We start from the raw sequence: 23,761 nt of genomic DNA, 5'->3' as shown, positions 1-23,761 counted from the left end.
CTATTGGATTTAGTGTCTAAGCTCATAACTATAATTGGTATGTACTTGACCCGAGAGTAGCATGGTCCATTTGGGTTGCACGACACCGGAACAATTTGTAGGATGAACTTTTGAGAAGAGGATATTTATGATTTATTAATATATTATAAGCTCTAATATATTAATATGAAATCATATTATTTAATTAGTATTGATCAAGAATTAGTTTGGAATTAATTTTGTGATCAAAAGAGACTAATTAAATAAATGGGGAGGCGGCTGGTGACGGCAAGAGGCGGTAGCCACCACCTCACGGTGGTGTTCATGAGTTTCTTTTCATTATTCTAATCTCTAATTACATTTTACAATGCTTTCACCTAAAAAAAATAAACACACACACTATGATAAACACACACAACCACCCTTGTGGTGGCCGGCGGTGGCACATGGTGGCAGCCACCACCTCACTGTGGTGGTGGTGGGTTCTTTTCTTTGATTATTCCATCTAAAGCAATACATACAATTTTTACTTCATAAAATACACTCACACACAAAACACACACATACAGCCACCCTTCACGGTGGCTGGTGACGGCAGAAAGCGGTAGCAGGGGCAGCAGTAAGGTAATGGCCACCATGGTGGGCTGCCATGGTGGTTCCCACGTCTTCCGGCCAATATAGAGCATACACTTGCTTCGAAATACAACAGCAACGCACACACCTGCACAAGGTTCACTGAAACATGCACCAACACATCCACCATCGTGGTGGTAGGCGGCGGCCAGAGTTCGCTAGTATATTCCGAACAGCCGCATGGCGGTGATGGCGACGTGACTGAAGGCGAGAAAGAAGAAGAAGAAGGAGTGGTGGCGACAGAGGAAAACGAGATTGCAACCTCACCGACAAATGATAGCAGCAGTGGTTCACGATTATGACGTCCTGCAGTCACGGTGGTGGTGACGCTTCGATGGTGGGGTGGTCACTTGGCGGCTCGTCTGATCGGAAAAACAAATGAAAAAGAGTGATAGCGGCTGAAAACTCTCACATGGCGGCTGAGGAACCCTTTCTAGGGTTAGGGTTTGGCATGGCAAGGGTGGCGGGTTATAAACCCCGTCCACTTTAAAACTTTTGTATAGTTACAAGTCTAGTCCCTCCCCATAGGATCTTTTCACATTTAATCCAATATTTACCCTTTATCCCCTAATTACATAAATTCATTTCATTTTAAGTCCAAAACTTACCAACATACCTTGACTTCTGAAATCCTTTTCAAATTAAATACATAACTTACACTTTTAACCCCCAACTTCTAAAATTGTAATCATTAACCCTCGAGACCAACACCTTGCTATATTATTATTGATTTTAGGGCTACTATCATTCATGAATTTTTCTGTTTATTTATTTAATAAACGAGGTATTACACAACCTTAAAAGCTTTGGATCTATGTTTTCTCTAATTATACATGCAATAGTGTTTCCAAAGCTTGAAGCCTACAACTAGCATACAATTCACATAAATAACATAAGAGTGAGTTATATGATTACCTATTGTTGTAACTTGTTTTGTTTGGCCTTTAAGAACTTAGCACCCCAAGTGTGATGCCTCAAACGGTTCACAACACACCTACGAAAAAAGAGAACTTGAGAGAGAGATTACTAGCTTCAAAATCGGCTCATATGAACTCCAAGAACACATGTAGCCGATTTTAGGGGCTAAGGGAGTCCTTTTATAGTGTGGCAAAGACTAGGGTTACATCCATGCAAACCCTAATGCCCATGACCTTTCATATTACTTAGGCTCTATGGGTTAAACCTCCATGGACTATCATATTGGTTTAGCCCATCCTAAATAACAATTGGCCCACACTATAAGAATCATTGATTTACCAAATCAATACCCATATATTTAATTAGTCTCTTTTGATCACAAAATTAATTCCAAATTAATTTTTGATCAATAATAATTAAACAATATGATTTCATATTAATATATTAGAACTTATAATATATTAATAAATCATAAGTAACCTCTTACTCAAATATCCATCCTATCAAATTCTCTTGATGATATGCAACCCAAAATGGACGATGCTACTCTCGAGTCAAGTATGTACCAATTATAGTTATGGGCTTAGACACCTAATCCAACAGTTAGTAGGAGCATGATTATTATGTTAAGTGTTGAGAGTTAGCAATATTAATTATAGAATAACAAAAGTTTCAATTCACAAAGTTGCAAAGGTTGAAAAGTTGTTTTGCTATAATTAAGGGAGCGGAACTTAATTATATTTGGTTAAATGCTATGAAAGATGAATTTAATGATCTTATTTCTAACAAGACTTGGGATCTTGTGCCTCGGCCCCCTGATGTTAATGTGATTAATTATATTTGGTTATTTAAGCAGAAGCATAATGTAGATGGATCTTTTGCAAGGTACAAGGCGCGACTTGTGGCAAATGGTCATAGTCAATGACCTGGTATTGACTGTGATGAGACATTTAGCTCGGTTGTTAAATGGGCTACCATACGCACTGTTCTTAGCTTGGCCATTTCGCATCATAGGCCGGTTCATCAGCTGAATGTGAAGAATGCTTTTCTTCACAAGTATCATCATGAGACCGTTTACATGCATCAACCCCCAGGGTTTCGCGATCCGTCCGCTCCTAATCACATTTTTTACTGAAGAAGTCCTTATATGGCCTCAATCAGGCCCCTCGCGCGTGGTACCACCGGTTTGCTCAGTTTCTCATTAATCGTGGTTTTACTAACAGTAAATTCGATACTTCTCTTTTTATTTACAAACAGGGTGACCAGATAATGTACTTGCTTCTATATGTGGATGATATTGTCTTAACTGCTTCATCCAATGGTCTTCTTTGGCACCTTATTGCTTCTCTTCGTTCAGAGTTCTCCATTACAAACTTAGGGGCTCTAAACTATTTTCTTGCTATTGCTGTCACCCGTAACAACCATGACATGTTCTTATCTCAATAAAAATATGCCACAGAGATTCTTAACCGAGTCGGTATGCTTCATTGCAAACCTGTCCGGACCCCGACAGATACATCCGCCAAGTTTGATGGTACTGGCCCACCTGTTTCGGATCCGACTTTATATCGTAGTTTGGCTGGTGTGCTTCAGTACTTGACGTTTACTCGTCCAGATATTACTTGTGATGTTCAGCAGGTTTGTCTCTTTATGCATGATCCTCGGGAGCCTCACTTTATGGCTCTTAAGCGTATCTTACGATATCTTCAGGTCACATTGGATCATGGTCTTCAGTTATACGTTTCTCCATCTTGGGGTCTTATTGCTTATTCTGATGCAGATTGGGTAGGTTGTCCGTTTACACAGCGCTCCACTTCCGGTTATTGTGTGTTTCTTGGTCAAAATCTTCTCTCATGGTCGTCCAAACGACAAGGCACGATTTCTCGCTCTAGTGCCGAAGCCGAGTATTGGGGTGTTGCCAATGCTGTTGCTGAGACATGTTGGCTTCGCAATCTATTACATGAGTTACTTTATCCCCCTCTCACTGCTACCTTAGTTTACTGTAATAATGTTAGTGAGTTTTACTTGTCCACGAACCTAGTTCAACACCAACGCACTAAACATATAGAGATCGATATTCATTTTGTTCGTGATCAGGTTGTTATGGGTCAGATTCGTGTTCTTCATGTCCCCTCTTCATCCCAGTATGCTGACATTTTTACCAAAGGTTTACCGTCTGCATTGTTTCTTGATTTTAGATCTAGTCTAAACGTCTGATCTCGCTCTCCCGTTCAGACTACGGGGGATGTTAGATGTCACTTATATGTATCTATATGGTCTTTGTATTTGTGTTATGTACAGCCCAATATATAGCAGCCTATATTTGTATACCTAGCCCATTTGATGTACGTGTATGGTTTATATACCGTTTAATGAAATCATTGTTTTTATGGGGAAAACATAGATTGTTACATATGCCTTTTTCAGTTAGATCAATGTAGCAAATGTTTAAAATTTTACATAAACAACCATTTTATCGGTAAGCGGGTCTACAATATTTACAATATATGTATTAAAGGTTGAAAGTATAATCCAGGCCGATACCTTTTGTGTTAGTTTGTATAAAAAAATTTACTATTTTACCACTCTTTTGTTTTAACCTTGAAAACCAAATGGATCTGTCTTGTTTTTCTTTTTTATGACCAACGACCCATATACCAGTTTACCGTAATATCCTTGTTATTTTTGTTCATTTTACATATGTAAACAAAAATTGTCAAACAATAAAAAGCAACTTACAAACTAATTGCCTTCTAATACCGCATAAAGCTAATCCAAACAATTTTTTCTACATTCCAAGAAAAGTTATAAGTTTTAAATAAGGAAAATCCCAAACACTAACAACCACTTAATTATTATTGAAACAATGATTAAATTCTCATACAACATTTCAATGATAATGATTTAACTCTAAATTTACAACTCACAATTGATAAGAATGTGTTGATTCATTTAACCTTATTCAACTATATGAGACACTAGATCCATTTCTCCAGCATTCTTTAAATACTCAACTACACTCTTCAAACAACTACCTTCAAGTTGGATACCCATCTAAGCCATTAACCTAGCAAGCTTTGAAGCTTCCAACAAATGCCTTTTCCTACAAAGCCCATCCATCAAGATAGAATAAATCTCTGAATCAATCGAAATCACAAACCCTAATTTCTCAATCTCATTATACAACTCAAAACCTTCCAACACCCGTTCTTCCTTTAAACACATCTTCTTCAACAAAACACTACATGCCACCCCATCTGGCTTCAAACCACCACCCAACATCCTCCTAAACACCTTCTCACCTTCTTCAAATTTTCCACCCCTGAAAAATGTCACCACAAGAGAGCTATAGCATTCACTTTTTGAAACACTCCCTTTAGCTACAACTCTATCAATCAACTTATAAGCTTCATCTACTCTATCCTCCTTGATAAGGCCATTGATAAAGGTACTGATTGTGACCCTATTTGGTGCACAACCACAAGCTTCCATTCGATCTAAAATGGTGAATGCCTCCATTGATCTACCTTTTTCACAGAAGCTTTGGATTATAGATGTGTAAGTGACTACAGTTGGAGAACAACTCCCACGTTTTTTTTCCATTTCATCTAATAACTCTAACCCTCTTTCTAAATCACCAACTTTGCAAACCCCATCAAGAAGTGCAGAATATGCAACAACATTTGGAGGTAATCCATGTTGGTTTACAATCTTAAACAATCTGTTAGCATCTTGGATCCTACCCAAATCACAAATCCCTTTAACCATTGTGAAAAATATCACCATATCAGGATAAAGATCGATCAAACTCATCTCCTCTATTAACACTAAGGCCTCATCCATCTTACCCTTTTCACAGAACAGCCTAATCACGAGATCAACCCCTACCTCCCACATGTTGTCCTTTGATCTCCGATTACTGCCTTACTCACCCTGCATTTTCCAAGTATTCATTTTTCTTGCAATTTCTTTATCCAATTTGGTCCATTATGTCATTCAAAATCATCAATCTTCATTAATTGTAGAGATAATTGAATCACCAACAATCATAAAATGTCGAATCCAATTTAGGGCTACTTTTGATTTCACAATTTTGATGTTTGTTCATAAGATTTTAGGGCTTGGATTTGATGATGTCGTCACCGTTCATAAATGCTTTCATAATGATTTGTGTATTTTGTCTTCAATTTCTACAGCCTTGACTCATGTATGGTATTTGATTGATCACATTGAGGCAATTTTGTGCTCTTGAAACATACAAAAGAACAATCCAACCAGGTTCAACGTCCAGCTCCATTGGATGTTGCCACTTTCAGCATGAACCCACCATTGCCAAGGATTACAGGCCACATCCGATTTTCAAGAGAGATCGGGATAGGATTTCAGGCGCTTCCACTTCTTGCCATGTTGAAGATAGTATATGTATGAGCTATGAAGTAATCTTTTTACCTTGAGAAGCTCCATTTCTTGTTTAGTAGGACAAAATTTGATAAGATTCTCTACTTGATCAGCGTCTAAGATTGATTCATCCATAGCTAAAGCTACAGCCTGTAGATGCCAGATAAAATTTCTTTTATTCAACTTATTCATAGGACAAATTACAAAAATATTCATAAACAATGCCATTTATTCTGTATCAAGAATTAATCTGAGAGCTATAATGAAAAATTAGAAACTGCAAGAAATTTCTTTCTTGAAACACATTTTGGTGAAGAAGTTGATCTAAAAAGAAAGCGTTTCAATAAGCATACAAGATTCAAGGAAAGAAAGGTTGAAAGAATGTTAGTAGAGACAGATTTACCATCATTTAAACTCCATTTGATAAACAAGTTTGCAATAATAATGAGTAAAGGTGAATATGTAAAAAAAATATTGGATGCTATAAATGGCAAATATCCAAAAACTAATGTAGTCCATTTTTCAAAGAGTTTAAATGAAAAAGCTTATCAGTATTCTAAAGTATGTCATTTATTTACTTGATTTATTAATTTACAAAGCATTACCAAGTGGAGTTTTTCAGAATTTGAAGCTTTAAAAGTATCTTTCTTTGGGGCTATGGCTGAGAACAGTGTCTCAAATTCTGACACATCAATTTCTGGTGCACTACAATTCAATAACAACATAATTATAAATCAAAAACATCTAAAACTTTGGAGTAAATTACAGAATTGGGTTCCATCATTCATGATCTGGAGGTTTAGTTCATCATTCCAAATCTGGATTTCATGAAGATGAAGCGTAAAATTTAACTAAAAGGTTTTCTTAGTCACCTTACTTAAGAACAGAATCATTACAAAAAATTATTTTCGAGTGAAACTGTTGTTTTTTAGTAGACCATTTCTGTAATTAAGTCTAAAAATTTGTGTGTATAATAATGTTTTGCAAAAAAGTGAAATACCTTTGGGGTTCTCCGGTTCTTTGCAATTCTTCCCACATGGTAACCTTGCTATAAAGGGGTGGCTTTAAGCTGGATCTTTGAGTTGGAAAACAACCAGGCAGTGGTGCACCTAGGAATGGCGGTGGTGGACGTGGAGGTCCAGCATAAAGTGGTGGGGATGGAGCCATAGGGGGAGGTGGTGGGAATGGAGCACTCCGCGAAGGAGGTAGTGGTGGTGGTGGTGGTGGAGATGGAGGTGAGGCTCCTCCATACATTGGGGGTGGGGGCGGGGGCAGTGGAGATGGAGCTCCATACCTGGGCGGTGATGGTGGCGGTAATGGGGCATTATAACTAGGATATGAAGCTGCGTACATTGGAGGTGGGGGTGGGGATGGTGGAGGTGGTGCGGCAGCATACATTGGAGGTGGTGGTGGGAGTGGACGTGGAGGTGGAGGTGGAGGAGATGCAGCTGCATACATTGGAGGTGGGGGTGGAGGAGATGTGGCTGCATACATTGGAGGTGGTGGTGGGGGTGGAGGTGGAGGTGGGGGTGCAACCTGTTTAGGAGGCAAAGGCGGAGAAGCAGGCACAACTTCATCATCGATATAGATGTCATATGAGCTAGGTGGTGGAGGTGGTGGTGGTGGAGGAGCCCTGCTTGCTACTGGCGGCAGTGGTGTAGGAGGTGGAGTAGTAACCTTCACTGATTTCTCTTCCAAAATTCCAACAAGATCTTTCAAGGCACCAGAACCCAGAGACTTACCAGATCGCCGAACAGGTGAAGATTCACCCGCTTTAACATCTTTCTTTGATCCATTCCCTGCACCTTCACCTGATTTTTTCTCCCCCAATTGCGTCAGGACAGGTGGCGTGCTATTATACCTCGTTGGTGGATAAGACACATGCAATGAATTTGTATACGATCCTTTATTAGGAGGAATCCACCTTGACACCACATTCGCTTTTGCAATTCTTGAATTCACAGAAGCTTCCGGTGGCTTTCCTTTTTGCTTTGAGTTTCCCAAAACTACATCATAATTTTCAGCATCCAATTCATGGTCTTTAGGTAAAAGGGCATCAGATTCCCCTTTCACATCTGGCTCATCAACTAAATTACTAAAAAACTCTTCCGTATCATAAAACTCTTCAGGTGTAGGACTTTCTGTCTCACTCCCATCTTCAAATTCTCCTTCTGTGTTGATCATAGATGATAGAGCATCAGCATCCGAAAAAATCACCTGATAATACATCATGTATCTATATATATGAGTATATGCATTCAACTTCTTTCACTTCTCAAAAAAAAAAAAAAAAGATTCAAAAATAAAATCAAAGTTTTCGACTTTCCTACCTCTGCTTTAAAGTTCTTGGGAATCTGGTCTCTTGAATCCCACATGACATCAACTTCATCGCGACTCAACATAAGCACATTACCTCGAATAAACGTTGTGTGAAACATCACTCTAAACATCATTTCCTCTCTTACATGATCCAAATGTATGCATTCAAGAACAACATCACCTTGTACACGATGATGAATATCTATCTTCACAAGCTCACAGTCTTCTGGTTGATAATAACGCGCTTGTTTTTTGGTTTTTGAAGATGAAAACAAAAGCTTAGAACTTCTATTAGCTGTTGTTGAAGATGAATCTTGACCATATATACGAACAACAGGTCGACAACCCTTTTCACCAAAAATCGGAAGGACATGAAGTATGATACAATCCAAAGCTAAAGGTGTGTCTGAAGGTGGCCAATCAGAACCCAAATTTCTCCTTGATATATACTGAAGATACCTCAACTGTGAAGGCTGTGATTTAAAGGTGTTAGAAGATGAAGAAGCTCTTTCGGGGCTTGTTTGTATACCATATCAAGAGTCTTCTGTTCACCATTGTATTGTTTGCGAAATAGAAGAAGAGCTGCAAGCATAAAAGCAAGAACAGGCCACCCTCCTCTTTCACAGTGCATTAAGAGCACGTTTTGTTGTCCTGCTAATGATAACCAGCTTTCACTGGATCGAAGAAAGTGATGGATCATTTCTAATGGTAACATTGGGCACCCTTCATATTGTCTAGGGTACTCCATTACTGTCATGTCGTATTGAGATAATTTGTCTGAAATTTGGGTCCTTTTGTCGCCTTCTCTGATGTTGAAAACCATGAAAGATGAATCGGGATAGTAGTCTTGGAGTTCTGCAACAATGCCACCCATGTACATCTTGTATTCATCTTCTTCCAGTACTTCACTCGAGAAGCAGGAATCAAAAACTGCAAATAAGTTGTCAATCAAAAGGTAGAAACTTTTTGGACCTAAACCAAATTTCAACTCTAGAAGAAAGAAGTTTGACACAGAAAGGTTGACAGCAAAAATGGTGGCTGATGAATCCGATATAATAGGAGAAAAAATTCGAACTAATTCGAAGAAATAATCATAATCAACCAATTATGAACGCAACCCAGAAGAAACGGGAAAGAGGGAATTTGAATAGAATTTTTAGCAGGTGAACTATATCTTCTATGGGTTCCGAGATTCTAGAAGATAAGCGAAATTAGAAATGTACCGTAAACCCTTTCGGAGATCTCAACGAGGCGATTAAAGAAGCGTTCGAACAGCACCATCTACGCTTCCACCGGATCTAAAATCCTGACTCTTGTATAATCAATTTCTTTAACCCAAAAATGTTGACTCTGTAATACCTACATCGTTTGAACTCACTTAACATGATTTTTTAATCTTTATTCGCCATAATTGAGGAGACTTTTCATTTTATAAGTTTTATTCGGTTACCAACAACAGGCAACCCTCTTTTGCAGGTTACGCAATTCACTCGAGTCACCAAAACGTCAATCTCAGTCTATGATTTGAGAGAGTGTGTAAGTAGAAGAAGAGGGTTTTCAAATGGTTTAGTTCGTAACACCATTGTAGCATGCAAGCAGCCTACCGTTCGAGTTGTTGTCTTGTTGAATTTGAAATCTGTTGAAACTGGAAGGTATGTGTGTGTAATGATCATCTCCATAGTCGATTCCAGTGTTCTATTTTGATTATTGACTAAGAAAATCGCTTTTTAAAAGGGTGTTTGGGAGTGCTTTTTAACTAGAATGCTTTTATTGAATGCTTTTAATAAAAGTGTTTATTTGCTTATATTGATTATAGTGGTAGTAAAAGACCTTTTTAAAAAGTGTTTGGATAAGTTTTTAAAGTGAAAAAGTCAATAAGTCAATAAGTTAAAAAGTGTTTGGCTTAAAAAGTGCTTTTTGAAGATATTTTGGCTGAAAAGCCATAAGCAGTTTCAAAAAGCCACGTTTTTCATGCTTATTAAAAAGTGCTTATTGAAGCTTATGGAAAAGCCATTCTGAAAAGTGCTTTTGAGTTTGCCAAACACTTTTTTTAGCTTATTAGCTTTTCAAAAAGCCAATAAGCAAATAAGCATTTTTCAAACGCAATCCCAAACACCCCCTAAGTGTTTGAAATGGCAGAGTCATCTGGTTGGCAATTGAGCTCTGCGCGGGTGTAGAAGACATCTGGTTTGTTTGACTATTTCAACATGTTGTTTGACTATCTCAATTTTGTTTTTGTCTACAGTTGTGTTTATTTGATTATTTAACTAGGTTAAAACCCGTGGAACCCATGGATGTTGATTTTGAATTGAATTTAAAAATTAATTATTTAATAAAATAATATTTCATTAATTTTGATAACTTATGAATTATAACTTTTTTTATAATATAATTTGTATATTTGTTTATATTGTGTACCAGTGAATTTAATTAAAGATATTAAAGTTAAAATGAGTCGGGTCAGATCCAAAGCTATAAATGGGTCGGAGTCGGATCCATAAGAGTAGATAACCATACGAACTGTAACTCGTAACGTGTGTTGTATATGCAGAAAGAAATCGGGTGAAGAAAGCAATACTATCCCAACAACTCTCTTTCTCCTTCTTCCACTGCAACCCTAAAGTCATTACCTGATGTGAATCACGTGTCATCATCCTCATTTCCAACTTAGGGCTTATTCCATTTCCATTTGTTCTGTCCCCAATTTGAACGAATTTTGAGTACGCCTTGCACGTGCTCCTGTAGTCGAGAAGAAGAAGAGAGAAGGTAGGCCCAATAAGCAATCGGAGCATTTGGTGGGTAATCACATTAAAACTCGAGCAACTGCAGCTAGGGAAGCGGCGACGGTTAGTGTTAAGCCGAAGCAACAAAAGAAGTCGAGGTTGCCGACTAAGAAGAAGAAAGAGGGTTTAGCAAAATAGTCGGTGGTTGTCATTTCTGAAGCAGAGGAGGATAAAAAGCGAACAGAGGAAACCGGAGAAGAGACATTCAAAGTAGCAATGGCAGATGTAAGCGGTGGCTAAAGCGCTAACAGGGTTACAGGCCAGGAAGAAGAAGGGAATACCGCCCCATTTCATGAAAGGGTATCTTGTCTATTGCTCATTCGATTTTTGTAATGCTTCTTTACTTATAAAATGCATTGATTTTCAGGTTCAAGTAGGTGGATCACCTCAATATAAGGTCGAAAGAAAATTAGGGAAAGGTGGATTTGGTCAGGTATTTGTTTGTCGTCGTGTATCTGGTGGAACTGATCGCATATCAGGTCTTGGTGCTACAGAGGTAATGTTCTTGCATCAAACAATCAAGCTTACATTTTATATAAAATCTGATTTCTGCAATTCATCTTTTTTAATTTTGGTTGTGACTTGTGACAGGTAGCTTTTAAGTTTGAGCATAGAAACAGCAAAGGCTGCAGTTATGGTCCTCCATACGACTGGCAAGTTTAAAAGTATGTGCACATTATGTTTTTGTGATCAGTACACAGATTAAAATTGTTCTTTTTTGAATTTAAAGAAGTGGATTTGTTTTTTCTTGGTGGAACAGTACTATGGGTGGGAGTCATGGAGTGCCTAAAGTTCATTATAAAGGAAAACAAATAGATTACTATGTTATAGTATATGTTAATACTTGATGAGTTTTTAGTTTATTTAAATGAATAACTATATAACATTTCTTTTTCTTTGTTTACATTATAGGTCATGGACACGTTAGGGCCTAGTTTGTGGGATGTTTGGAATTCTTATGGACAAACGTGAGCTCTCCATAAACCTATGAACATCAAATGATAAAAAATGCTAAATTAATTAAAGTAAATTATAACATAGATTAGTATGTTGTTGTTTTGAATTTTTTTTAAACATATACGTAACCAAGATATACTTTTATAGAATGTTAACTGTGTAGATGTAAAATTAGAGAATCGTCCTTGAATTTAAAAAATCATAAGATGTTTCTAAAAACATTCCATTTTTACAAATTATAACAAAGATTATTACATAGTACATTGCTATAAAACATAGAATACCAATAAATTGTTAAAATGTTAATTTTTTAAAATAATATTCGATTTTCTCAAATTATAGTTATTTACATTTGAAAGTACATTGAAGTTATTGTTATATAAGTCATATAATCTAATAAAATGGATTTAATGGTCATTAAATTTTTTATTTTAAATTCATTTTTTTTACAAAATAAAGAAATGTAATTTTTAAAGTACATTAGTATAAGAATTACAATTCTATGAAACTGTAAATAAAAAAAAAAATTAAAAGAAAACTAATTACTATGAAATTGTAGGATATACCTTTTCATCTACGAAAATCATTTCAATTGAATGGAAATCGTTAGGATTTGTGTTGTTTTTAAGGGTCCATAACTTTAATATTTTTACCTTGATAGTAAAATCAAGATTGACAGGTCAATTTTTTTTAGAAAAGTAAATTTTGTAGCTGTCATATGGGGAATATTTTAATAATTTGTATTAGACATAACACATATTTATAAAAAAATGTTTTAAAAAGAAAATGTAAAGTACATTGCCAATAAATACAACACAATTATAAACATACAAAAATAAAAGTAAGGGCAAAATGGTCATTTCAATTAAATACTAACATCAATGAATTGTGAAATTCTATAAAGTTAATTAAACATAGTATTTGATACATAAATGATTATGGTCTCTAAAAAATTCTTTATACCAAATATGATATCCATACTAATATATGCAGTTATAATTTAACACATACGAATAAATATGAGTACCGAATGCCCAGCCTACTTGACTATCTTTATACAAAATTAAAGATTAGAGCAATGTAAATTGAAAGTACAATGCTGTAATTAGGTCCACAGTAACAGCAAAACAAAGAAAACTTAAAAGCCAAATAAACAAAACATATTAGAATTGTTAAAGCTTTGGATATGAATCCGACTATTTTTTTTTACAAACATATCACTTATTTATATCATCGTTATTATAGCAATGTAAATTAAAAGTACAGTGATATAAATAGGTTCACAGTAACAACAAAATATTACAACCTTTTTGTCCTTTATTTAATTTTGGGTACATTTAAATCATTTTTTAGTTGAAGTTAATTATGAAAAATAAGACTCACGGCTATTAGGTTCCTATGAATAATAAATAAACTTGTAATTGCAAATAAGTAAATTTCATGTTTTGAAGGGTATCAACCTATTAGATGTAAGTTGTTAAAGCTTTGGATCTGAATCCGAATTTTTTTTTTAACAAAGATATATGTTATTGTTAATCATTTTTTCATGTTGTCATCGTGTTAATAACTGAAGAGGTAGAAGAAGAAGATGATTAAGAAGAATAAGAAAAAGAAGAAGAAGATTACTCATAATGTTAAATGTTAAATTAATACTACAAATAAATTTGAAAACACTAACCTGATTTTTGTTTGTGGAAGCGTTGCAGAATTAACAGGGAGGAAAACGATTATGTAGTAAACCTGGTACCGACAAGAAGGATTGAAGAAAAACTCAAGAAGAATAACGTTTTGAAAGAATTTTATGGAGCAAAATCCTGAAAACTAAATAAGCGTATAAATGGTATAATTATATATATTTCGGAATTTGATAAATAGGGGCAGATTTTTTGGGATTTAATCACTGCAATTTATTTAATTTCTAATCACAATTAACAAACTGCCATATTAAATCAGGTTTTTCAAATTTCAAATTTGAAGAACCAATTTTTCATATTATTTTGAAATCTTTTATTAATTTTAATTGATTGGTTGCATATTTTGAATGCAGGTTTTTCCGGATTTTTGGGGATTTATTGCAATTGCAACTCGATCTTTTGATTTCAGTCTCTTAAAGGGCATTTACGTAATAGGGTTTCATAAAAAAAGCGGGAAAACTTATTGGTTGGGGTCTAAGAGACTGACACGTGGCATGATTGTACTTATTTATTAGAATAGGGGATTCTTTTTAATTTTTTTTAAAGGTCATTAAACTTTTGATTTTGTGCTCATTTAATCACTTAACTTTTTGTTTGGTCATTTTGTTTTTAAATTTGTGCTCATTTAGTTACATAACTTTTAAAATTATGCTCATTTAGTTACTAAACTTTTGAAAATTTTTAAATGTTTAGTATTTTTCAAAAGTTTAGTGACTAAATGAATACAATTTTAAAAGTTAGGTGACTACATATGCCCAAACCAAAAGTTAAATGACTAAATGAGCATAAAGCCAAAAGTTTGATGACCTTTTAAAACTTAAAAAAAGTTAAGTAACCAAATGAGCACAACACCAAAAATTAAGTGACCAAAAATGATATAAACTCTATTTATTTTGCTAGAGTAATTTGGGTTTTATGGCCTATATTTTAAAAAACTTTTACTTTATTTTGATCTAACCTTTAAAAAATTATTAATTTTAAAGAATTACTAAACTTTTTTTTGTGGGACCCGCTAACACACATCACACGCTAAACCTATTTTTAAAATTTACTTCTTTGTGAACCCTCAACCATTATTTGGAGAGGAACACAATCTACATCATGTCAGTATAAACCATTTAGATTTAAACTATATATAATGGTAATTTTAATTTCTTTATTATTATAAGTCTTAGTTTTATGGAGTATTAATTTTATTAGGTTAGGTTTTTTAAATTAGAATAACAAACACACATATTTGTTTATCTATTTTTAATTTTTTTTATCTCGAACGAAGCTAGTTTATTCTTAACTAAAATTTGTTTAAATGTTATGTTTTATAAAACTATTTTGTTTATTTATTTTTAAAAAAAAAGAAAAAAAAATGTGACATGGAATTAAAATGGTGTGGTGTGTGGTAATTATTTCCTAACAAATATGAAATGGTATAGAGAATGACATGGTAAATGATGTAGTAAAAAAATATATGGAACATAACCAATACCCACCAGCCTAACGTCTCAATTCTTTAACATGTTATGTGGTTATAGTATGTTAAAGAACACATAATACATAGTGGAGGATGAATATAGAGTTGATGATGTCTACAAAGAAGAGCATGAACACATGAAGATGAAACTGAGCTCGAAGTAGTGAGTGTAGAGTACAAGGTGCATGATCCAAACATTAAGTGGAACAAAATGAAGTATGGTGTGTGAGAGTTGTACATGTCACTTGCTCAATGTAACACCTCATTTCGTTAATCTATAGCCATAAATCGGGATGTAGTGATCCTTTAAAGAGTGTTCGTTGTATTATAATAACGCTTGAACATGTTGGTAAAATAATATTATCAAAAGTTGTATTTGTTTTGGAAGAATTTGCTAATTGAGTATCAATAATGAGCAAATGACATAATAATTTTATATGACGAATTTTTGATGGATGATATTTCAAGATTAAATTTACTAGTATTTTCAATTCAAAAAAAGATGTAACTTTTTAATAACATCACCCATAAAAACGTTCCTGGCGAAAATACAACAAGAGTAGATCATAGCATCAACTTTGTTTAGCAACAAATGTGAAAAAAAAAACTAAAAAAATATTTATGGCGACTGATGATAACTGATAACACATTTAGCCTCATTCTCATCGTCGTTAGCACATGAGGAAAGAATCAATAAAAAATGCATTAAATATGGTTTTTATTATCCATAAAAAGAAGGCGCACCATCTCTGTAGCATAATCCTTTTGCTCGCCTTTCTGCCATCTCTGTAGCCGTAAGCCGTTTCAAAGCCGGGTTCCGCACTTCAGATTTCACTGTTCCGTCTCCACCACCTGCTGATTCTTGGTTTTTGCTTCCTGCCGAGGGTTGATTCCCAGTGGTGCTCCAAAACTCCTTGGTCGTCCCTCCTCCGCGAGTTTGAACTCAATCTTTCTGGCTAGGTTCATAGCATAGTATAGTGTGATGGGTCTAGCAAACTCTACTTCATGACGGATAGCATTAGTCAAACCTGCACAAAAATGCCAAATGCTTTGCTCCGGAGTCACACCCGTCGTTCGCCCTAGCAGCAACTCAAAGCCTTCACAATAGTCCTCTACTGTACCTGTTTGCCTTAATCGAGTTAACTCGCCTAACGGGTTCATGTTCATCGGGGGTCCAAATTTGATTTTGCACTCTTCTGAGAACTCAAACCAATTCAAGCGGGTCTTCATTCTTCGCAGGTTATGGTACCACCCACTAGCCCGACCTTGTAGTGAAAAGGTGGCCTGCCTAACCCAAGCTTCAGTAGGGGTCTGTTGTTCTTCAAAGAAGTCTTCACATCTTTGAAGCCATTCGACTGGATTACCCTTCCCATCATAGGTGGGAAACTCCATCTTGGCGAATCTCGGTACTCTTCCCCCACCGTATCCCATATCTTCCGTCTTTTCCCAGTTTTTTGGTGCCCCCTGATCCATTATGTTTGACCCTTTTGGTTTGAGGGAGTCCCAATGGTGTTTGAAAGATTGGTGTTCATCTGTCCGCCATGATTCAAAAGCCTTGCTTGATCCTCTTCCTGCTCCTTCCTGGATCACACCCTTACCTCTTCCAGTAAAGCCTCCTTGGTACAAAAACTTACTGTTTGGATTGGCACCAAAGGTGGCGCCACGTCCTCTTCCACGCACCTGTTCCGAGGGGTCATCAAATCTATCAGACTCGAACATGTTGTCCACGCTTTCATCTTCTTCTTCTTGTCTGTTGGATTTGTTTTGGGTTAGGGTTTGCAATCTCTCTTCCATCGCTGCTTGCTTGGCCTGCAAGACTGCTATAGTCGCCTTTAAATCATTGGTACTTGTCTTCAAATCATTGTTGCTTTGCGTTTGCTGGATCATGAACGCTTCCAATTTCTTCATCAACTCTTCCTGTTGTGTCGACATCACGAGCGGCTCTGATACCAAATTTGTTATGACCCGAGATCTAGACCTCGTGACAGGACCAGTGCTAGTGCTTAAAAAAGTCGTGAACTCCCCTAAGAAAGGTGCAGTACCTCGTAAGAAAGGTGGTGGTTGAGGTGGAGATGGAGGTGGGGCTCTTCCATACATTGGGGGTAGGGGTGGGAGTGGAAGTGGGGGCGGGGGTGGCGGAGGAGGAGCTCCATACCTGGGCGGTGGTGGTGGCGATAATGGGGCACTATAATTAGGAGATGAAGCTATATACCTTGGAGTTGGGGGTGAAGATGGTTGTGGCCCAACTCCTGGAGGTCTTGGTGGTCCAATTGCACGACCTCCAGGTGGAAGGGGTGGAGGTGGTGGTCCAGGCGCATGGCCTCCAGGTGGAAGGGGTGGAGGTGTTGGTTCAAACGCACGGCCTCCAGGTGGAAGGGGTAGATGTGGTGGCCTAGGTGGAGGTGGTGGAGACGGTGGTCTCCGCATTGGTGGAGGTAGTGTGGTACACCACCACCAATCATTAGTGGAGGAGGAGGAGGTGGTGCTCCTTGGAATGGAGGTGGAGGACGTAGAGGTAGGTTTCCATGCATTGATGGTGGAGGTGGGGGTGGCGGGGGTCCACGCATTGGAGGAGGAGGTGGGGTAGGGACTCAATGGGTTGGTGGTAGAGATGGAGGTGGGGGTGGAGGTCCACGTGTTGCATAAAGCGGTGGAGATGGAGTTCCATATGTCATCCATAGGGGGAGGTGGTGGAGGAGGATGTAGGAATGGAGCACTTCGCGAAGGAGATAGGGGTGGCTGTGGTGGTGATGGGGAATCATACTTTGGAGGAGGAGGTGGTGGTGGTGCAGTACCTTGTAAGAAAGGTGGTGGTGGAGGTGGGGCTCTTCCATACATTGGGGGTAGGGGTGGAGGTGGGGGCGGTGGTGGCGGAGGTGGAGGTGGAGCTCCATACATGGACGGTGGTGGTGGCGGTAATGGGGCAGTATAACTAGGAGATGAAGTTGTATACATTGAAGGTGGGGGTGGGGGTCGCGGTGGAGGAGATTCCCCTTTTACATCTGCCCCATCAACTAGATTACTAAAAAACTCTTCCGCATCATAAAATTCTTCAGGTGAAGGACTTTCTGTCTCATTCCCATCTTCAAATTCTCCTTCCGTGTTGATCATAGATGATAGAGCATCAGCATCCGAAAAAATTACCTGATAATACATCATGTATCTATATATATATGAGCATACGCATTCCACTTCTTTCACTTCTCAAATAACATAAAAAATACTAAAAAAAAATCAAAGTTTTCGACTTTCCTACCTCTGCTTTAAAGTTCTTGGGCATCTGGTCTCTTGAATCCCACATAACATCAACTTCATCGCGATTCAACATAAGCACATTACCTCGTATAAACGTTGTATGGAACATTACTCTAAACATCATTTCCTCTCTTACATGATCCAAATGTATGCATTCAAGAACAACATCACCTTGTACACGATGATGAATATCTATCTTCACAAGCTCACACTCTTCTGGTTGATAATAACGCGCTTGTTTTTTGATTTTTGAAGATGAAAACAAAAGCTTAGAACTTCTATTAGCTGTTGTTGAAGATGAATCTTGACCATATACACGAACAACAGGTCGACAACCCTTTTTACCAAAAATCGGAAGGACACGAAGTATGATACAATCCAAAGCTAATGGTGTGTCTGCAGGCCGCCAATCAAAACCCAAATTGCTCCTTGATATATACTGAAGATACCTCAGCTGTGAAGGCTGAGGATTTAAAGGTGTTAAAAGATGAAGAAGCTCTTTAGGGGCTTGTTTGTATACCATATCAAGAGTCTTCTGTTCACCATTGTATTGTTTGCGAAATAGAAGAAGAGCTGCAAGCATAACAGCAAGAATAGGCCACCCTCCTCTTTCACAGTGCATTAAGAGCACATTTTGTTCTGCTAATGATAACCAAATTTCACAGGATTGAAGAAAGCGATTAATCATTTCTAATGGTAACATTGGGCACCCTCCATATTGTCTAGGGTACTCAATTACTATCATGTCGTATTGAGATAATATGTCTGAAATTTGGGTCCTTTTGTCACCTTCTCTAAAGTTGAAAACCATGAACGATGAATCAGGATAGTAGTAGTCTTGGAGTTCTGCAACAATGCCACCCATGTACATCTTGTATTCATCTTCTTCCAGTACTTCACTAGAGAAGCAGGAATCAAAAACTGCAAATAAGTTTTGTCAATCAAAAGTTAGAAATTTTTTGGACCTAAACCAAATTTCAACTCTAGAAGAAACAAGTTTGACACAGAAATGTCGACAGCTAAAATGGTGAACTCTATCTTCTATGGGTTCCGAGATTCTAGAAGATAAGCGAAATTAGAAATGTACCGTAAACCCTTTCGGAGATCTCAACGAGGCGATTAAAGATGTGTTTGAACAGCGCCATCTACGCTTCGACTGGATCCAAAATCCTGACTCTTGTATAATCAATTTCTTCAACCCAAAAATGTTGACTCTGTAATACCTACATCGATCTCGCACGTATCCAGCTGTCGTTTCTAATTTACACCCAACAATAAATAATACCAATCCAATCACAGAGAACTATTGAATTCGATTTTAAACTCCAACTGCGAATTCGATCCCGTCATCTTCAAGAGTAGACTTTTCATTTTATTAGTTTTATTGATTTTTTTATCTTTATTTGCCATAATAATTGAGGAGACTTTTCATTTTGTTAGTTTTATACTTTTATCCGGTTACCAACAACAGGTAACCCTCTTTTGCAGGTTACGCAATTCACTCGAGTCACCAAAACGTCAATCTCAGTCTATGATTTGAGAGAGTGCGTGAGTAGAAGAAGAGGGTTTTCAAATGCTTTAGTTCGTAACGCCATTGTAGCATGCAAGAAGCTTACAGTTGGAGTTGTTGAAGTTGAAATCAGTTGAAATCGGAAGGTATGTGTGCTTAATGATCATCTCCATAGTCGATTCCAGTGTTCTATTTTGATTATTGACTAAGAAAATCGTTTTTAAGTGTTTGAAATGGCAGAGTCATCTGGTTGGCAATTGAGCTCTGCGCGGGTGTAGAAGACATCTGGTTTGTTTGACTATTTCAACATCTGGTTTGACTATCTCAATTTTGTTTTTGTCTTATTTATTTTGCTAGAGTAATTTGGGTTTTATCGCCTATATTTTAAAAAACTTTTACTTTATTTTGATCTAAACTTTAGATAAATGATTAATTATAAAGAATTACTAAACTTTTTTTTTGTGGGACCCACTAACACACATCGTGTTCGGGATAGCTTTTTAAACTCTAAAAATGCTTTTAAATAAAAGTGATTATTTGCTTATAGTGGTAGTAGAATGAGCTTTTTAAAAAGTGTTTGGATAAACTTTTAAAATGAAAAAACCGATAAGTCAATAAGGGTGTGTGTTGGGTTAGCTTTTTTTATGACAGAAATGATGTTTAAGAAAAGTGTTTATTAGCTTATGGCTTTTAAAAAAAATTGTTTTTAAACAGTGTTTGGATAAGAAAAACTGTTTTTTAAGAGTAAAATTGCTAAAAAGCTAAAAAACTAAGAATTTTCAGTTTTTTGAAAGCTTTATTTTTTCCTATTCAAAAAGTTGTTTTAAAAAGCGAATACACAAACATTTTTTTAGCTTATTAGCTTTTTGAAAAGCTAATAAGCTATTAAGCTCATTTCAAAAGTTTCTCCAAACACCCACTAAGTTAAAAAATATTTGGCTTAAAAAATATTTTTTTAAGTTATTTTGGTTGAAAAGTCATAAACTGTAGCCAACTTTTACATGCTTATTAAAAAATGCTTTTTGAAGCTTATGAAAAAACTATTCTGAAAAGTGCTTATGAGTTTACATTTTTTTTTGACTTATTAGCTTTTCAAAAAGCCAATAAGACAATAAACTTTTTTGAAAAGCTATTCCAAACACCCCCTAAACCTATTTCTAAAATTTACTTCTTTGTAAACTATGACCATTCAAAGAGGGACACAATCCACAACATCTGATATTGTTGGGCTATAAACTATTTAGATCTAAACTATATATAATGGTTAATTTTAATTCCTTTATTATTATAATTCTTAGTTTTATGGAGTATTAATTTTATGGGGTTAGGTTTTTTAAATCAGAATAACAAACACACTTATTTGTTTATTTATTTTTAACTTTTTTTCTCTCGAACGAAGCTTGAACCTTCAATTTATTCTCAACTAAAATTTGTTTAAATGTTATATTTTATAAAATTATTTTGTTTATTTATTAAAAAAATGTGACATGGAATTAAAATGGTGTTGTGTGTGGTAACTATTTCCTAACAAATATGAAATGGTATAGAGAATGACATGGTAAATGATGTAGTAAAAAATATGTGGAGCATAACCAATACCCACCAGCCTAACGACTCAATTCTTTAACATGTTATGTGGTTATAGTATGTTAAAGAACACATAATACATAGTGGAGGATGAAGATAGAGTTGATGATGTCTACAAAGAAGAGCATGAACACATGAAGATGAAACTGAGCTCGAAGTGAGTGTAGAGTACAAGGTGCATGATCCAAACATTAAGTGGAACAAAATGAAGTATGGTGTGTGAGAGTTGTACATGTCACTTGCTCAATGTAACACCTCATTTCGTGAATCTATAGCCGTAAATCGGGATGTAGTAATCCTTTAAAGAGTGTTCGTTGTATTATAATAACGCTTGAACATGTTGGTAAAATAGTATTATCGAAAGTTGTATTTGTTTTGGAAGAATTTGCTAATTGAGTATCAATAATGAGCAAATGACAATAATTTTGTATGACGAATTTTTGATGGATGATATTTCAAGATTAAATTTACTAGTATTTTCAATTCAAAAAAAGATGTAACTTTTTAATAACATCACCCATAAAAACGTTCCTGGCGAAAATACAACAAGAGCATGTCAAAAATAGTAATGAACTTCACAATCAGCATAAGTGTCACCATTAAAGCACTGGGAATTTTCCAGCATTGTAATTTCTGTTTCTGAACAACTAAAATATATAAGCTAACAACAAATTTTCATATGCTAATTTATGCTTCATGGACAATATAACTAAAAAATCTAACACCAACAAGAAAACTCTTTCATTGATACCTTATTCAACCACCATTTGCCTTTATATAATATGAGACACTAGTTCGATTTCTCCAGCATTCTTTAAATACTCAACTACACTCTTTGAATAACTACCTTTCAATTGGATGCCTTTCTGAATCATAAACCTAGCAAGCTTTGAAGCTTCCAACAAACACCTTTTCCTACAAAGCCCATCCATCAAGATAGAATAAATCTCTGAATCAATCGAAATCACAAACCCTAATTTCTCAATCTCATTATACAACTCAAAACCTTCCAACACCCGTTCTTCCTTTAAACACATCTTCTTCAACAAAACACTACACGCCACCCCATCTGGCTTCAAACCACCACCCAACATCCTCCTAAACACCTTCTCACCTTCTTCAAATTTTCCACATCTGAAAAATGTCACCACAAGAGAGCTATAGCATTCACTTTTTGAAACACTCCCTTTAGCTACAACTCTATCAATCAACTTATAAGCTTCATCTACTCTATCCTCCTTGATAAGGCCATTGATAAAGGTACTGATTGTGACCCTATTTGGTGCACAACCACAAGCTTCCATTCGATCTAAAATGGTGAATGCCTCCATTGATCTACCTTTTTCACAGAAGCTTTGGATTATAGATGTGTAAGTGACTACAGTTGGAGAACAACTCCCACATTTCTTTTCCATTTCATCTAATAACTCTAACCCTCTTTCTAAATCACCAACTTTGCAAACCCCATCAAGAAGTGCAGAATATGCAACAACATTTGGAGGTAATCCTTGTTGGTTTACAATCTTGAACAATTTGTCAGCATCTTGGATCCTACCCAAATCACAAAAACCTTTGATCATTGTGACAAATGTCACCATATCAGGATAAAGATCGATCAGACTCATCTCCTCCATTAACATTAAGGCTTCATCCATCTTACCCTTTTCACAGAATAACCTAATCACGAGATTATAAGCTGTTGTATCCGGTTTACAGTTGAAGTCTTCCATCTTCTTCAACACCCATAAGCCCTCATTCGCAAGCCTAGCCTCTTTACATAGATTCAAAACAACCTTGAAAGCTTTAACATTTACTACAGAATGATCAATAGTGTAAGCCTCGATAACATCTTTAATCACGTTAGGGTTTTGATTAATCTTGAATGTTTTACAAGCAATGTTATACATGTATGAGTTGTGTCGATACTCGCGTTGAATCCCAGCCCAGATGAAGAATCTAAGACCTGAAGTAGGATGTTTACTGGTAGAACTGCATCTCGTTATCAACTCCTTCACGCATGAAGGATCCAATTTAGCTCCAACTCGTGTTAGGGCTTTTTCGATGTTTGGATCATTACTCTGTAAATGCGTCCAATATTTTTCCACTGGATTTGTAAGTGCACGAGTTGCGAAAGAAAAACTAGGGTTTTTGATTCGGAGTGATGATGAGAGGGATCGAGAGACAAAAGGAATTGACATATCGAATCAAGAAGCTAATGACTGTAGTGAACTATAACAGACAGAGAAAGGGATTTTGAAAT

At 36.3% G+C, this 23,761-nt stretch overlaps 4 protein-coding genes, 2 long non-coding RNA genes and 1 pseudogene across 7 annotated transcripts; 3 read left to right on the top strand and 4 right to left on the bottom strand.

Annotated features, from left to right (window-relative positions):
* Positions 1–2,399: 2,399 nt before the first annotated feature.
* On the top strand, positions 2,400–3,747 carry LOC111894875 (uncharacterized mitochondrial protein AtMg00810-like). Its single transcript, XM_023890964.1, has 5 exons — positions 2,400–2,459; positions 2,788–2,944; positions 2,990–3,168; positions 3,241–3,540; positions 3,628–3,747. Exons 1-5 carry the CDS (start codon positions 2,400–2,402, stop codon positions 3,745–3,747), a joined length of 816 nt encoding a protein of 271 aa, XP_023746732.1.
* A 616-nt stretch (positions 3,748–4,363) lies between these two features.
* On the bottom strand, positions 4,364–9,937 carry LOC111894874 (formin-like protein 20; annotated as a pseudogene).
* Positions 4,585–5,427, bottom strand: LOC111894892 (pentatricopeptide repeat-containing protein At5g47360). The gene has a single exon (XM_042901699.1). It carries the CDS (start codon positions 5,425–5,427, stop codon positions 4,585–4,587), a length of 843 nt encoding a protein of 280 aa, XP_042757633.1.
* A 190-nt stretch (positions 9,938–10,127) lies between the features above and the next one.
* On the top strand, positions 10,128–12,017 carry LOC111894893 (uncharacterized). The gene is made up of 3 exons (XR_002851353.3): positions 10,128–11,330; positions 11,398–11,526; positions 11,622–12,017. It is a non-coding gene; the product is annotated as an uncharacterized LOC111894893 (long non-coding RNA).
* A 3,234-nt stretch (positions 12,018–15,251) lies between these two features.
* On the bottom strand, positions 15,252–19,631 carry LOC111894873 (formin-like protein 20). Its single transcript, XM_052770519.1, has 3 exons — positions 19,492–19,631; positions 18,406–19,325; positions 15,252–18,293 (listed from the first exon to the last, which is right to left on the bottom strand). Exons 1-3 carry the CDS (start codon positions 19,547–19,549, stop codon positions 15,981–15,983), a joined length of 3,291 nt encoding a protein of 1,096 aa, XP_052626479.1. The 5' UTR covers positions 19,550–19,631; the 3' UTR covers positions 15,252–15,980.
* A 51-nt stretch (positions 19,632–19,682) lies between these two features.
* LOC128133306 (uncharacterized) lies at positions 19,683–21,938 on the top strand. 2 transcript variants are annotated; one of them, XR_008231751.1, is made up of 4 exons: positions 19,683–19,762; positions 19,893–20,060; positions 20,140–20,202; positions 21,560–21,938. It is a non-coding gene; the product is annotated as an uncharacterized LOC128133306 (long non-coding RNA). The 2 variants fall into 2 exon arrangements; XR_008231750.1 differs by lacking the exon at positions 19,683–19,762 and having other exon boundaries at positions 19,871–20,060.
* Positions 21,939–22,070: 132 nt separating this feature from the next.
* LOC111894889 (pentatricopeptide repeat-containing protein At5g47360) lies at positions 22,071–23,712 on the bottom strand. The gene has a single exon (XM_023890976.2). It carries the CDS (start codon positions 23,697–23,699, stop codon positions 22,275–22,277), a length of 1,425 nt encoding a protein of 474 aa, XP_023746744.1. The 5' UTR covers positions 23,700–23,712; the 3' UTR covers positions 22,071–22,274.
* Between the last annotated feature and the right edge of the window lie 49 nt (positions 23,713–23,761).

This window comes from Lactuca sativa, chromosome 4 (assembly GCF_002870075.4).
Source record: "Lactuca sativa cultivar Salinas chromosome 4, Lsat_Salinas_v11, whole genome shotgun sequence".
Classification (NCBI taxonomy): Eukaryota; Viridiplantae; Streptophyta; class Magnoliopsida; order Asterales; family Asteraceae; genus Lactuca; species Lactuca sativa.
Note: the sequence above shows the minus strand (reverse complement) of the source record. Positions and strands in the feature narration are given on the sequence as shown.